Source organism: Rhinolophus ferrumequinum, chromosome 15 (assembly GCF_004115265.2).
Source record: "Rhinolophus ferrumequinum isolate MPI-CBG mRhiFer1 chromosome 15, mRhiFer1_v1.p, whole genome shotgun sequence".
In the NCBI taxonomy this organism is placed as follows: Eukaryota; Metazoa; Chordata; class Mammalia; order Chiroptera; family Rhinolophidae; genus Rhinolophus; species Rhinolophus ferrumequinum.
Genome location: NC_046298.1, coordinates 44112880 through 44125314, shown reverse-complemented (window position 1 = coordinate 44125314; position 12435 = coordinate 44112880). Strand labels below are relative to the sequence as shown.

General features: G+C 54.8%; 2 protein-coding genes across 16 annotated transcripts; one reads left to right on the top strand and one right to left on the bottom strand.

Moving 5' to 3' along the window:
* Nucleotides 1–4: 4 nt before the first annotated feature.
* On the bottom strand, nt 5–8358 carry SPHK2 (sphingosine kinase 2). 15 transcript variants are annotated; one of them, XM_033128997.1, is made up of 7 exons: nt 8269–8358; nt 6888–7040; nt 3449–3975; nt 2502–2651; nt 2293–2387; nt 2091–2206; nt 5–1689 (listed from the first exon to the last, which is right to left on the bottom strand). In XM_033128997.1, the coding sequence occupies exons 2-7, from the start codon at nt 6920–6922 to the stop codon at nt 594–596; spliced, it is 2019 nt and encodes a 672-aa protein (XP_032984888.1). In that variant the 5' UTR covers nt 6923–7040; nt 8269–8358; the 3' UTR covers nt 5–593. The 15 variants fall into 15 exon arrangements, with proteins under 15 accessions (XP_032984888.1, XP_032984894.1, XP_032984886.1 ...); XM_033129003.1 differs by having other exon boundaries at nt 3449–3902; XM_033128995.1 differs by lacking the exon at nt 8269–8358 and adding an exon at nt 8020–8253.
* RPL18 (ribosomal protein L18) lies at nt 8321–12423 on the top strand. The gene is made up of 7 exons (XM_033129018.1): nt 8321–8449; nt 9683–9769; nt 10126–10233; nt 10705–10803; nt 11360–11483; nt 11697–11766; nt 12306–12423. The coding sequence occupies exons 1-7, from the start codon at nt 8447–8449 to the stop codon at nt 12379–12381; spliced, it is 567 nt and encodes a 188-aa protein (XP_032984909.1). The 5' UTR covers nt 8321–8446; the 3' UTR covers nt 12382–12423.
* Nucleotides 12424–12435: the final 12 nt, after the last annotated feature.

Below are 12435 nucleotides of genomic sequence, written 5' to 3'. Positions count from 1 at the left end.
GAGGGATGAAGCGACTACCTTTATTGCATAGACTTTTTCAATTGCTTTGAAGATTGGGGTTGGGGGACGCACAGGAGACAGAAGACAGGAAATGAACTTCCCCTTCCGCACCCGCAGGGGCGGAGAGGAACTTTAGTGCAAATCCGAGCGTCGGCCCGGGGGAACCTGCCCCGCTTGGGCTGACTGGCCAGTTAAGTGGAGGCACCGGAGTGGACAGGATGAGACCCGGTCCTGACTGGCCAATTAACTGAGGCCTCTCTCAGCCCGTACATTCCACGTCCGGTCATTGGACGGCGCGTTAAGACAAGTTCCGCCCTCAGCCGACCAGGCCTTCGAGGAGGGTGTGGAGTGAGCCCCGCCCACACTAGTCAGGCGCTACCCTCTGGGCGAGCCCTCTGATGTGACCCTGACGACTTCCAATCCCTGGAATTCGGGCCATTCTCCAGCACCACTTCTGGTCCACTGGGGGCGGGCACAATCCTGAGACAGGGCTACAGCCCCTGCACGTGAGGCGGTCCGCCTAACTCTAGCAGCCGGGCCCCGCCCCTTGGAATGTAGGCCCCGCCCCTGGCGGGCTCCAAGTTTTGTTAGGTTCAGGGCTCTCTCCCGGAGTGGCCTGGAGGCCCAGTGAGCAATGTACCGAGGCCGGGATGCACCTGCGCCTGCAGCGGCCCGTACTCCACCTGCTCCCCGTCCACTGTGAGCACTCCACGAGGCGTGAGAGGCTCGAGGCGGAAAGCACGGGCTGGGGCATAGCACAGCTGCGGGCAGCCCAGGCTGAAGTGGCTGCCATGCTCCATGGCCAGGAAAAGGCGCAGCAGCGCAGTCCGCGAGATGCCACCGCGCACCCAGCACAGGTGCACCAGGCCATCGTCAAAGCGTGCATGGGGAGCTGCCACCAGGTCAGCCCCAAGGTGGCTGGGTGAGATGGCCAACATAAGCACAAAGTCCCCTTCCAGCGTCACCCAGCCTGGGGGTAATGGGGTGCCCAGAGGAGGGAGCAGGTGGTCCAGTGGGCCCCCAGGAGAGACGGCTACCTGGTCACCATCAGGAGTGGGAGGCAGGACCTCAGAGGATGCTGGCGTTTCTGGGGCCCCCTCGATGATGGGTGACAGTAGAGCTGCCTTGGGAGAACCAGGGGGTGAGGGCACCAGTGGGTCTGGGGACAGCGGAGCATCCCCAGCCCCACCCCAGTCCCCAGCCAGCTCTGGACCCCCACCATTGAGGGACAGGATGGGCAGTGGTTCAGGTGAGCCTGGGGACATCAAGGCAGGCTGAGGCAGGGGCAGGGGCAGGTCAGACACAGAACGATGCAGGGGTGAGTGGGCCACAGGTGGGGCTGGAGCTGGGGCCAGGGTCAGCTCTGATTTGGCACGAGGCAGGCCATGGGCAGGGGTGGGTGAGGCAGGCTCCATGGTTGCAGGGAGGTAGGAGAGACGTCCACGGTAGGTATGCAGCGTGGCAAGGCCCAGCACCGTGCTCAGCGTGAAGCGGGCACTGCCCAAGGCCCTGAAGCGCTCACTCTGGATGTCCACGTCTGACACAAAGCCCCAGGCCACAGACAGGAAGGAGAAACAGCGGGACCCTGAGGCCAGCGTCACAGAGAGCAGGTCCAGTGGGTGGCTGCCACCCCGGCAGAGCAACAGTGAGCAGTTGAGCAGCAGGTCAATGCCTAGGGCCGGCTTAAACCTTCAGAGCCAGAGATGGATTGACACAGTGAGAAAAGAGTAAATGGGGGGGTTGAGAGAGAGGCAGAGTGTAAGGTGGGGGTTGAAAGGAGACACATAGGAGGGGGACCATACCCCTGGGCCCACCCGCAGCCATATGGCCACGCCCAGGTGTATGGACTCTTCTCACTGGGCCAGGTTCTGTCAATTCTTCCATTCCACAAGCATTCATTGAGTGCCGCCTGTGTGCCAGGCATAGTTCGAGGCACTAGGGATACAGCTGGGAACAAGACCAGCAAAAATGCCAGACTGATCGAACTGACAGTGGACTGGTGGAGGGGGAGAGATGGGGGCAAACATGCCAGGTCTGTTATTCCTCCCTCAGGGCATCAGGCTCAGCCGACACGGGGGCAGCCCACCTACCCCCCATGCTGGTTCACGGCTCCTGCCAGTGCGTTGCCCGAGCCACAGGGGAGGATACCCACAGGCGTCTTCACAGCTTCTTCCCAGTCGGGGCGATCCAGGAGTCCGTTCAGCACCTGGAGGGCCAGAGACCAGACACCTGGGTGCTGGTCCCAGCCTCCAAAGTTCCCCCCAGGCTCAGGGCAGGGGGCGCCTGCCCTACCTCATACAGCAGCCCATCTCCTGAGAGCGTGACAATTCCGTCCCACTCACTCAGGCTCAGCCCCTGGACCAGCTCCCGGGCGTGATTCTGTCGTTCTAATGTGGGGAACCAGGAGGTGAGGCAGGTTGTTCCACCCCTGCCCCACCACCACTCCCCAGGACTCAGTTCCAGCCCCCAGCCCCCACTTTCCATCCTGATACTGCCCTTACCTGTCTGGATGAGGTTGAAGGACAGCCCAGCTTCGGAGATCATGGGCAGCACATGGTTCTTACACCACTGCCAGGCCAGGCCCCGCCCCCCAAAGGGATTGACCAATAGGAGTAATCGGGGTGGCCTTGGCAGAAGCTGAGAGGTGATTTCTGCAGAGAGAGGAGAAATCTACAGAGACTAGAGACCAGGCCCCTCACCTCAGAAACAGTAACTGCAAACTGCAAGAAGGCTGGAACCGGAGACTCGTGGGAGTTAATTTTTTTTTCGCCCAGGCCTTACCTGCCCAGGCCACCCACTTCTCCCAGATACTGAAGATAAAGGCAGCGGTTGGGTGTCTAATCCCAATGCCCTTTGGACCCACGTGTGGAAGAGGAAGGAGAGCTATGGTTTCCACTTTCCTCACCCCGAACACCTGGATCCCAGGATCAGGTTTCTTCACTGTGCAAGGCTCCCTAACTATCCCCATCCCTTTCGGCCAGCCCCCAGGCGGCCAGCAGGAGCCTGAAGGACCAAGGAATCCTAACAGATGGGGACCCTTGAATCTTTACCTTCCTGTGCCAACTGAGGACCCTTTGTGGGGGCCTCTGCCCAAAAGCCTTCTCTTGACCCCCACAGGCTAATGTTTTAGATGCCACCTCTGAGTGCCCTGGGTGGTGACCGATCACGTCTCAGTCTGCTGCTTTCATCAGCCCGGGAGCCTCTGACTCATCTGTGGTCAGGACCCATGGAAGGGGGGAGAGGACAGAGACAAAAGTCTAGCAAGAGAGCAGCAGACACAAATAATTTTTCTCAGCCTGTGATTTTGTTCCCTCTGTAGCCCACCCGTCTGGTATCACGCTGTCAATACAGACCCAGAGAGACACATCACACAGACACACTTGAAAGTACAGACAGAGATGCCCACAGAAGAAATCTGCAGAAACACTGAGGTTGCCCAGGACCTCACCCCCATCCCCAGGCAGCGGCAGTCCACGGAGCAGGCATGTGAGGGCAGTTGCCCAGCGCTGGGCCTCAGCACGGTTCTCCTCGTACGTGGCTGCCCCGTCAGCCTGGAAGGTGTGTGTGGCTTTGCGCCGGCCCTTGCGCCGGCCCCGCGGGTAGGTGTAGATGCAGAAGTAGGCTGCTGAGTCAGAGGGGTTGCAGCTCCGCAGCGTACAGCAGCCTGAGACCTCAGTCAGCAGTACCAGGCCACCCCGGGGCCTGGCTTCAGGCTTTGGGCGCAGCTTCTGTATGTGCAGGGCCTGTGGTGTGAGAGTGAGGGCGAGGCGTAGGCTTGGGTCTGGGTAGGAGCCAAACTCGCCATGCAGGAGTGGGGTGCTGGCGGCTAGTGGCGGTGGTGGGGCCATGGCTTCACTCCTAGGCCTATGGCCCCAGCTCCAGGTCAGCTCCTGGTCCGGCCTCTGTGGGGAGGAAGGAGGGTAGGAGTCAAAGTCCAGGACCCCCATGGCAGCTGGAGGGAAGCAGGGGCAAGGCCTGTGGAAAGGAGGAGACAATGAGGGGTGGTCACAGGTACACGAAAGACAGACAGGCCCAGACAAGTTGGGGAGACCCTGAGGATGCAAGGAAGAGAGCAGTTGGACAGGAAGGCCAGCATCCTGAAGGCTCCACACCCAGGCATGCAAACATTCATTCATTTTATTCCCCAAATAATTATTTAGTACCCTCTATGTGCCAATCAGTGCCAGGCCCAGCAAACTCAGCAGAGAACAAAGTGGACAAATATCCCTGCTTTCATGGAGTTTATATGCTAATCAGAAAACAAAAAAACAAGATAAAGAAGTACAATATAGTGCTGAATGATAAGGGCTTTGCGGAAAAATAAGGCGACGGAGAGAGATCAGGATGGTAGAGATATAGAAGAAACAGATATGCAAAGACAGAGAAAAACACAACATACATCTCCAGATGGAGAGAAAGTAACAAGGGGGAGAGACTTGGACACAAAGAAAAGGATAAGGTCCAAGAGCCAGAGAAACATTGAGAGGAGGAGACAAACAGCTTCAATGAAATGAAACCGAGGATGATGAAAGATACTCAGAGAGGAGAGTATGCGTTTAGGGGCTTCTGAGGGTCAGAAAGAAAAGGGAGAAAAAGAGCAAATAGGAGAGGCAGGAGATAGGAGATGTAGACATCAGTAAAGACTAAGAAAGGAATGTGACATGGAGGGACTAAGGGGTCAGAGAGCCAGAGGAGTCACATGCAAGCACCTGCAAGGGACAGGGGCCAAGAGCTGGACCCTAAGGACTGACCTGGACATCTGGCTGAAAGCTCTCCAGGGAGAGAGGATGGGAGCCAGGCCTGAGATCCCCTCCCCAAAGGCCCTCCCCCTGCCCTCTGTCCTTCTTCAGCCTCCTCCCTGCTCACCTTTGTTCCGCACTGCCCCGCCCACCGAGCCACCTATCTGTCCTGCCCTACCTTTCCCTGGCCCAGATTTGCCCCAGACACACCCCCCTCCCCCAACCTTGGACTCACCCTTAGGCCCCACCCCTTATCTCAAATCAGGCTTAGGCACAGAGCCCAGATCTTCCCCCAGTCCTGGGCCTGCGTCTCTGTCTCTAGGTCTCCAGGTCTCTGGCCTGCTCTCCATTCTCACCACCCACAAGGTACCCTAGAGCTGGGCCTGTGTCTCCATCCATAGGTCGCCCCCATAAGCCTGAGTCTTTGTCTCCGGTTTCCCCGGTACCAGGTCTCCACTACCCCCCACCCCCATACACGCCCCGATTTCCACAACCCAATCCCAGACCTGAGTTTCCATTCCTGGATCCCTCAGTCCCGGTTCTGGTTCTCCATCTCCATCCCACACCCCTGTTACCCCAGTCCCGGGCCTGCGTCTCTCCGTTCCTCTCGGTCCCAGGGTTCCCCAGACTCGGGACCCTTCCCAGCCCCCGCACCCTCCTCACACGCCGGGTCCTCCTCCAGGCGGCCCCTCAAATCAGCACCAACCACCCCGATCTGACCCTAGGGTGTGGGGGGAGTGTGCATCTGCTGAGCCAATGGCCGCGTGGCTGGCCTGAGCCGCACCAATGAGGGCGCGCGGGGGTCGGGTCCAGCCGACTCGCTAGTTTGGCGCAAGGGCCTGCCTACCGCCAGAGAGCCGAAGAACTGGGCGGGGCATCGCGCTCGCGAGATCAGCTGCCATTGTAGGTGAGGGCACAAGCGCAGCAGAAGGGGCATCACGGCCCAACGGCCAGCTACTGTATCGCCATCTTTGTTGAGGGCAAGGGCCAGTCCCATCCATTGGGTTTATTAAAAAGGGGCATGAAGGCGGTCTTCAGCTGCAGACCCAGAGAAGCAGAGTCAGAGTCAATAAGAGACTCGAAAACAGTATTGTCTCTTTTTCAGATAGAGTGAGAGAGAGAGAGATGCAGAGAAAAGCGAAGATATACACAAACACAGACAGTAGAATTAAGAATGTGCAAGATAAGGACTCGAAAACCCAGAAAACGACGGACACAGACAGAGATAGGAACAGATAATTCTGGAATGAAAACCAGAGAGAAGAAGCTCATTAATTCACAAATTATTAATAAGCCATAGGTATATGATGTACAGCATGGGGACTATAATCAATAATATTGTATTAACTTTGTATGATGACAGATGGTAATTAGACTTGTGATCATTTTGTAATGTATATAAATATCAAATCATTTTGTTGTATACCTGAAATTAATATAATATTGCATGTCAATTTTTTTAAAATGTTAAACTTTTACCTTGGGCCCAAACCAGAGCGGAGGAAACCAGAGCGGAGGTAGCATGACGAAAACATCTGCTTAGGGAATGACTCAGTTACAGAGCAAGACAGAGACACAAGGAGAAAGACCGGAAAGACAGTATCTGAGAGAGACCTCTAGGTCAGGGGTTGGGAGTGGGGGGTAGAGAATACTGGAGGCCCAGAGGCTAAGAGGAACTGAGACCAAGAGACGGAAAGCAAAGATGTTGAGAGGTAATGACATGGTGAAACAGAAAGAAATAAAGGCAAGAATAGTATCAGGAGACCTAGAAGCAGACAGAATTGTAGAAAGAAACTCACATGCTTAAGGAGATAGGGACGAGTTTGCTGGAAAGATAAATGGAGGAAGAAGTTAATTTATTGCCAAACAATGTACCTTGTGTTCAACCCAGAGTAGCAACAGCACCAGATATGTGCCAAAGAAAGACCCAGAGAGAGAGAGAGGGACAGAAACCCAGTAAGAGGAAGAGACAGGCAAACACAGCACCTGAGCTTGGGGCCCTGGGAGAAAGAAAAGCAGGCATACCAATCAAAGAGGCTGGGACTCAGAAATAGAGACCAAGTCACACAGACGAGGGAACAGGGACAAGGAAGAGGAGGAAACTGTGTCCCATGGTACTGTAATCTTGATTTTCAGATGGACCCTTACCTGGTCCCACTGCTCCTGTGTTTCAAGGTATCCATTCATCTGCTGGCCCTCTGCTGTGTTCACATCAGCAAGACCCTGGCCCTGGGTCAGAAGCCATGGGAGGTTGGTATGGGTAAGGAGTTAGGCCTCACAGTTCAGGCCTGGCCTTTGTATCTGTGGAGGAGAGGTGAATAAGTACAAGTGTCAAGAGTAGACTACAGGAGGCCAGGCTGGATACACATGCCCCTTGGAGGCCCAAGGAGGCAGGGGAAGAAGAGAGAAGAGGTCAGCTTTGTCACTGCCCCACCCAGTTCATCTTGTCTCATCCACTAAGGGCCAATAAAGAGGGATAAAGCCTAATTTTACTAAGCACTTATTATGTGCATTGTCCTAAGCATTTTTACTAACTTATATAATGCTGAAAAACACCCTATGTGCCAGGTCTATTGCCATCCCTTCTGTAGCTAAGGGAAGTGAGGCACAGAGGTTAAATGACTTGCCCAAGGTCACATTATTATTAAGTAGCACAGCCAGGATTTGAATTTGGTTACAGATGGCATCGACATCTTTCTATTCTCTGCTCCTCCCTGATCTCCATCTTCCCCCTCTTCCTAGGTCTCCTCACTCCCTGGGTCTCCATTCCCCCTACCCTAGGTCTTGTCCACCCCCGCTCTGGGTCTCCATTCCTCCTCCCCTCTGAATTTCTGTCTCCCTCTCTTTAAGTCTTTCCTCCCCTTTCTTTCAGAGTTTTTACCCATCCCCTCTCTCAACTCCACCTCCCAATCCCGGGACCTCAGCGTGCCTCCTCCTTGCTCCAGTACCGTGCACATCCTTCACAACAAACACGCTGGGCCACTTGAATCTCTCTGCTGGAAAAAGCAGCCCCCAGGTGACAGAGGCTGAGAAGGGGTCAAGAATGGGCCATCTGGGGGCAGAAGGAGAAGCGGAATCTAAAAGGTGGAAATAGACTGCTATAGACTTGGCTGCAGCAAGAAGATTTCAGGTTATAGTAGGACTTCCCGAGCCGCGGCTGCGCCTGGAAAGCGCAGCACGAGATAAGGCAGAGGTCAGCCTAATATAAGGAAATCCCCTAGGCGTGCGGTCAGAGGTTTTCTGGAAGTCCGGGCTAGCCCTGCCTACCCCGCCTCCTCACCTCCAATACTCGGCCCGCCCGGTCCTCCGGAAGCCACAGAGAGGCCGTCGGCTTCGGGCCAGAGCGTCACCACGTGATGACTCGTCCTAACTCCGCGCGACATCTCCCTCACGCCCATATCCCTTCCTTCCGGAAGAGTATCGAGAACAGGGACTGAGTAGGGCCAGAGAGGCCCCCAATGTGCTGGTCCTTCCCTCCTTGACGTAGCCCCTTTTCTTCTTTGGTGGTTCCCCCCGACCCCCGCCTCACCCTATTCCGGAAACGCCCGTCTAGCCGGCCACCTAATTCACCATAGAGAGGGCCGACTCGCGGTAGAGTGGTACGTCGCGCATATGTGACGTCATGTGGGCGCCGCTTGCTGAAGGCTTTCCCCGCCCACAGCGGCTCCGTTCTCTCTTTCCGGACCTGTGGAGCAGGAGGCGCCATCATGGTGAGCGCGCTTTGAGGCGTTCGGAACTCTACTATCCGCCGCCATCCGCCGCGGTCTCGCGCTGGGGGCGCGCCACAGGGAGGCAGGGATTCCGGGGGTGTATGAAGGAGGCGATTCTTGCGGTGGGGGTGCAGTTTAACGGGGCCTGAAGACCAGGGATTGGTCAGTCGTATCTATCTCCAGTTCCTCCCGTGTTCCTCCGTTGTAGCTCCCATTGAATAGATCCTCAAATTGAGGTACGAGGTGGTTAAATGATACGACCAGGAAGAAAATGTCAAGAACTGGCGGAGCCAAGATTCAGACCCAGGCGCTGGTTCCACAGCCACTCTTATCTGTTGCCTTGGATGCCTCTTCCTGGACGTTTCACTCCCCACCCTGAAAAGTTGGGCTCTGGTGGGGAGTTGGCGAGCGTCCAGTGCCCGGGTTTTGGGGCGAGGTAGGCCTCGTGCGAGTGTCGGCTCGCAAAACCATCCTGTGGTTTTGCTTTCCCAACCCATGCCCCACTTTCTCCGTCTGTTCACTGGGGACAGTAATTCTGTCTCACAGATTTGATTTTGGAAAGAATTAAGTTGTAGGAAGTGCTCACCATAGGTTCTTGCAAACATGCAGTATTGGTTAAGTGGGAGCAATTGATAATTAAGTTGTTCTTTACAATTTATAACATAGTCCAAAAAGAAAATCCTCAGGAAAGTAAGCAGGTGGTGTAGTAGAAATGGTGGGCTTTCCAGAGTTTTCTTAGCGCTAAAGTCATAAACTATCTCATAATGTTTTTGGTTTCAGGGAAACCAAATGACAGATCGTTCTAAAATTGGTTCTGTACAGATCAATTTCTAAATAAAGGTTTGATATTACTTGGCATTTGCCCTTGTTTTTGATTCCCTCCATGTGTGGGAGCAAGTATTGGGAACTTAAATACTTAATTGTTGAAAAATACAATTTCTGGAGTTAAAATTTTTTCTTGAAATGAATGTGGCTACTGTGTTAAAGCTTTCACGGTGCTATGTGTTGTGTGCTGCAGGATTTATATTAGAGTTAGCCCCTTTTTGCAGAGCAGTCATTCGAGGCCCAGAGTATTTACGTGATTTCTAGAGCTCTCCCAGTGGTGAGCTTGGGATTTGTCTTTTTAGAGACCGGAGCTTCATCTAATATCTCCGAAAGAAGTAATAATTGAGAACAGTTATGGGTGAGGAATCTGACAGCAGACTTAACCATGGTTTTGCCTTCACCCGGCAGGGAGTCGACATCCGCCACAACAAAGACAGAAAGGTTCGGCGCAAGGAGCCCAAGAGCCAGGACATCTACCTAAGGCTGTTGGTCAAGGTGAGGTTGGGGACTGAGATGGCTGGGTAGGACCACCCTAGACTGCAACTTTCAGGGCCTCCATCCTAGCGTTGGTCACTGGCTCCTCGCAGGGGCTTGCAGGACAGGCTCTCATCTCTGATTCTGCCCCAGAGCATCTGGAAGTTCAGTGTTTTCAGCCCCTGGTCTGTGTACAGCGAGGGGGTGGGGAGGGAATTTTCTGGGTCCCTGACAAGGAAGAACCTGGGCCAGCTCTCTCCCTGGAGCTCAGTGGGAGACAGACAAAATCATATGTTTGCCCATTCCTTAGAAAGTTGGGGGGGAGGGGGAAGTAGGAGGCCCCAGGTTCTCATTCCTCCTGTTCCTTTCATATCCAGCTATATAGGTTTCTGGCCAGACGAACCAACTCCACCTTCAACCAGGTGGTATTGAAGAGATTGTTCATGAGTCGCACCAACCGGCCACCGTTGTCCCTTTCTCGGATGGTGAGGGGCTCTTGGGGGGAGCATAGCCAACCTGGGGGTGACTGGGTCACATGGAGCTGGGCTCTGGGAGGAAGGGTGGGCTTGGAGCTCTGACCCTCAGATTGTAGCTTAATAGCCCACTGGTTATTCAACTGGCTTGGCCTCTTGGTCTTGTTCTTTTTCTTTGTGAGGTGGGGGTGGTTACAATGGCTTTATGAGTTTTTCCTGAGGCTTCAAGTCATACAACAAGATCTTACGTGTCAAGATCCCTCTATAGGAGAGGTCTGTTGAAAAATCTGTGCTTGCATTTTCTCTGGAGATTTTACTGGGCTGAACCTGTGGTTAGGCCAGTGCTAGTTTGAGAGACATGGCGTGGATGGGTTTAGCTCCATCAGGGCACAACTGTTGGTCTTTGGGATGCTTGAAGCAGTGGAGTTGGATTTAAACACCAGAAAGGAGTCCTTAATGTGCATTTCTCCTCTTCCCCCAAAGATCCGTAAGATGAAGCTTCCTGGTCGGGAGGGCAAAACTGCTGTGGTTGTAGGCACTATAACCGATGATGTGCGTATCCAGGAGGTCCCCAAACTGAAGGTGAGTGGCGAGGGGCTCTGCACAGTGGGTATGTCGAAAGCATGGGCTCAGGGTGGAGTCCTGCAGACGTGGCTCATCCTCGTCTGCTGTGGGGCCCTCAGGCTCGTGCTGTATCCTCAGTCTCACCTCTGGGTGAGGCAGGCATCACACCTACCAGGTGGCTTTGGGGACTGAAGGGGACTTATCATTGGCATCATTGATGGTGGTGTCCCTGAGCAAGCCCCTCTGGAGCCCTGTTGACAGTGCTGGCTCTTGAACTTGCCTGCAGCCTGGGTTCAAATCTAAATTTCTCTGCTACTTTTTTCTCACCTCTGGACAAAGTCCTGGATCTCTTTTACGTCTCAGTTTCTTTACATGTAATAGCTGTAGCTTCTAAAAGTGGTAAAAACAGTTGATGTCAGCTCTGGAAGCTTCTTTTAATAGTTGGTGGTATTGGTTATTGGGCTGAGCAAGTAGCTGGGCTTCTCTGCTGGGCCAGGGCAGTGGACAGTAAGTCCCAGCAGCTCGTGGATGGCTATGCAGGGGGCTCTTACCACACCTGTCCTGTGTCTTCCAGGTGTGTGCACTTCGTGTGAGCAGTCGTGCTCGGAGCCGCATCCTCAAGGCTGGGGGCAAGATCCTCACCTTCGACCAGCTGGCCCTGGACTCCCCCAAGGGCTGTGGCACAGTCCTGCTCTCTGGTGAGTGACGCTTAGTGGCTCCCATGGTGGGGCTGGGACCCGGTGTGAATGAGGGTGTGTGACTGCTGACAGCCTTTACCTTCCCGGGTGTGAGAGGTCAGGGAATTGCCCAACTTCGCCCTCCCAATCAGCCTGAGCCCTGGAGAGAAGCTGCTTGCAGGAGGTCTGGGTGCTGGGTCTCTGCCTGATCCACCCCTTCCTCCCTTTTCCCAGGTCCTCGCAAGGGCCGAGAGGTGTACAGGCATTTCGGCAAGGCCCCTGGAACTCCGCACAGCCACACCAAGTAAGTATACCCAGCTCTGACTCTTCCCCCTGGACCCCACCCTGCAGGTCTAGGCCTGTCATACTTCCAGCTGCCTCCGTTTCTCACACTAGTCTAGCCTCAGGCCTCCCTAGAACTCCCACCTCGTCGTACCCACTTTCCCTTCAAGACTCGGCTTTAGAGCTGTGTTTCTCAGGGTGTTGCTGGCCCTGCACAGACAGTGTTACAGATGCAGTCCCTGTCTTAGGCTGAGTTGGCATGTCCTGGGTGGAGAGCCTGCATTTTACCCAGCCTCCAGGCACTCAGGTTGACACCTCCAGTGCCTGGTGCAGTGCTTTAGCAGCCGCTCCTGGCATCTTAGCTTCCTACACTGCAAAGTTTTTCCAGCACCCCATTTGGTGTTATCACTGACCCGTCTTGGGTTGACTGAGGTCCCCTTCTGGTGTCTCTGTGCTAACCCTGTTAGAGCCAGCATCACTGCTCTGAGTCCCCAGTATGCAAGCAGGCCCTGGCTCCGTCTGTAACCTGGGCATACTCACCCTCCCTCCTCTCCTCTGCAGACCCTACGTGCGCTCCAAGGGCCGGAAGTTTGAGCGCGCCAGAGGTCGAAGGGCCAGCCGCGGCTACAAAAACTAACCCCAGATCCTGCCTTGTTATTAAAAAGCTTTTGGAAGCAGACAGCGCTGTGTG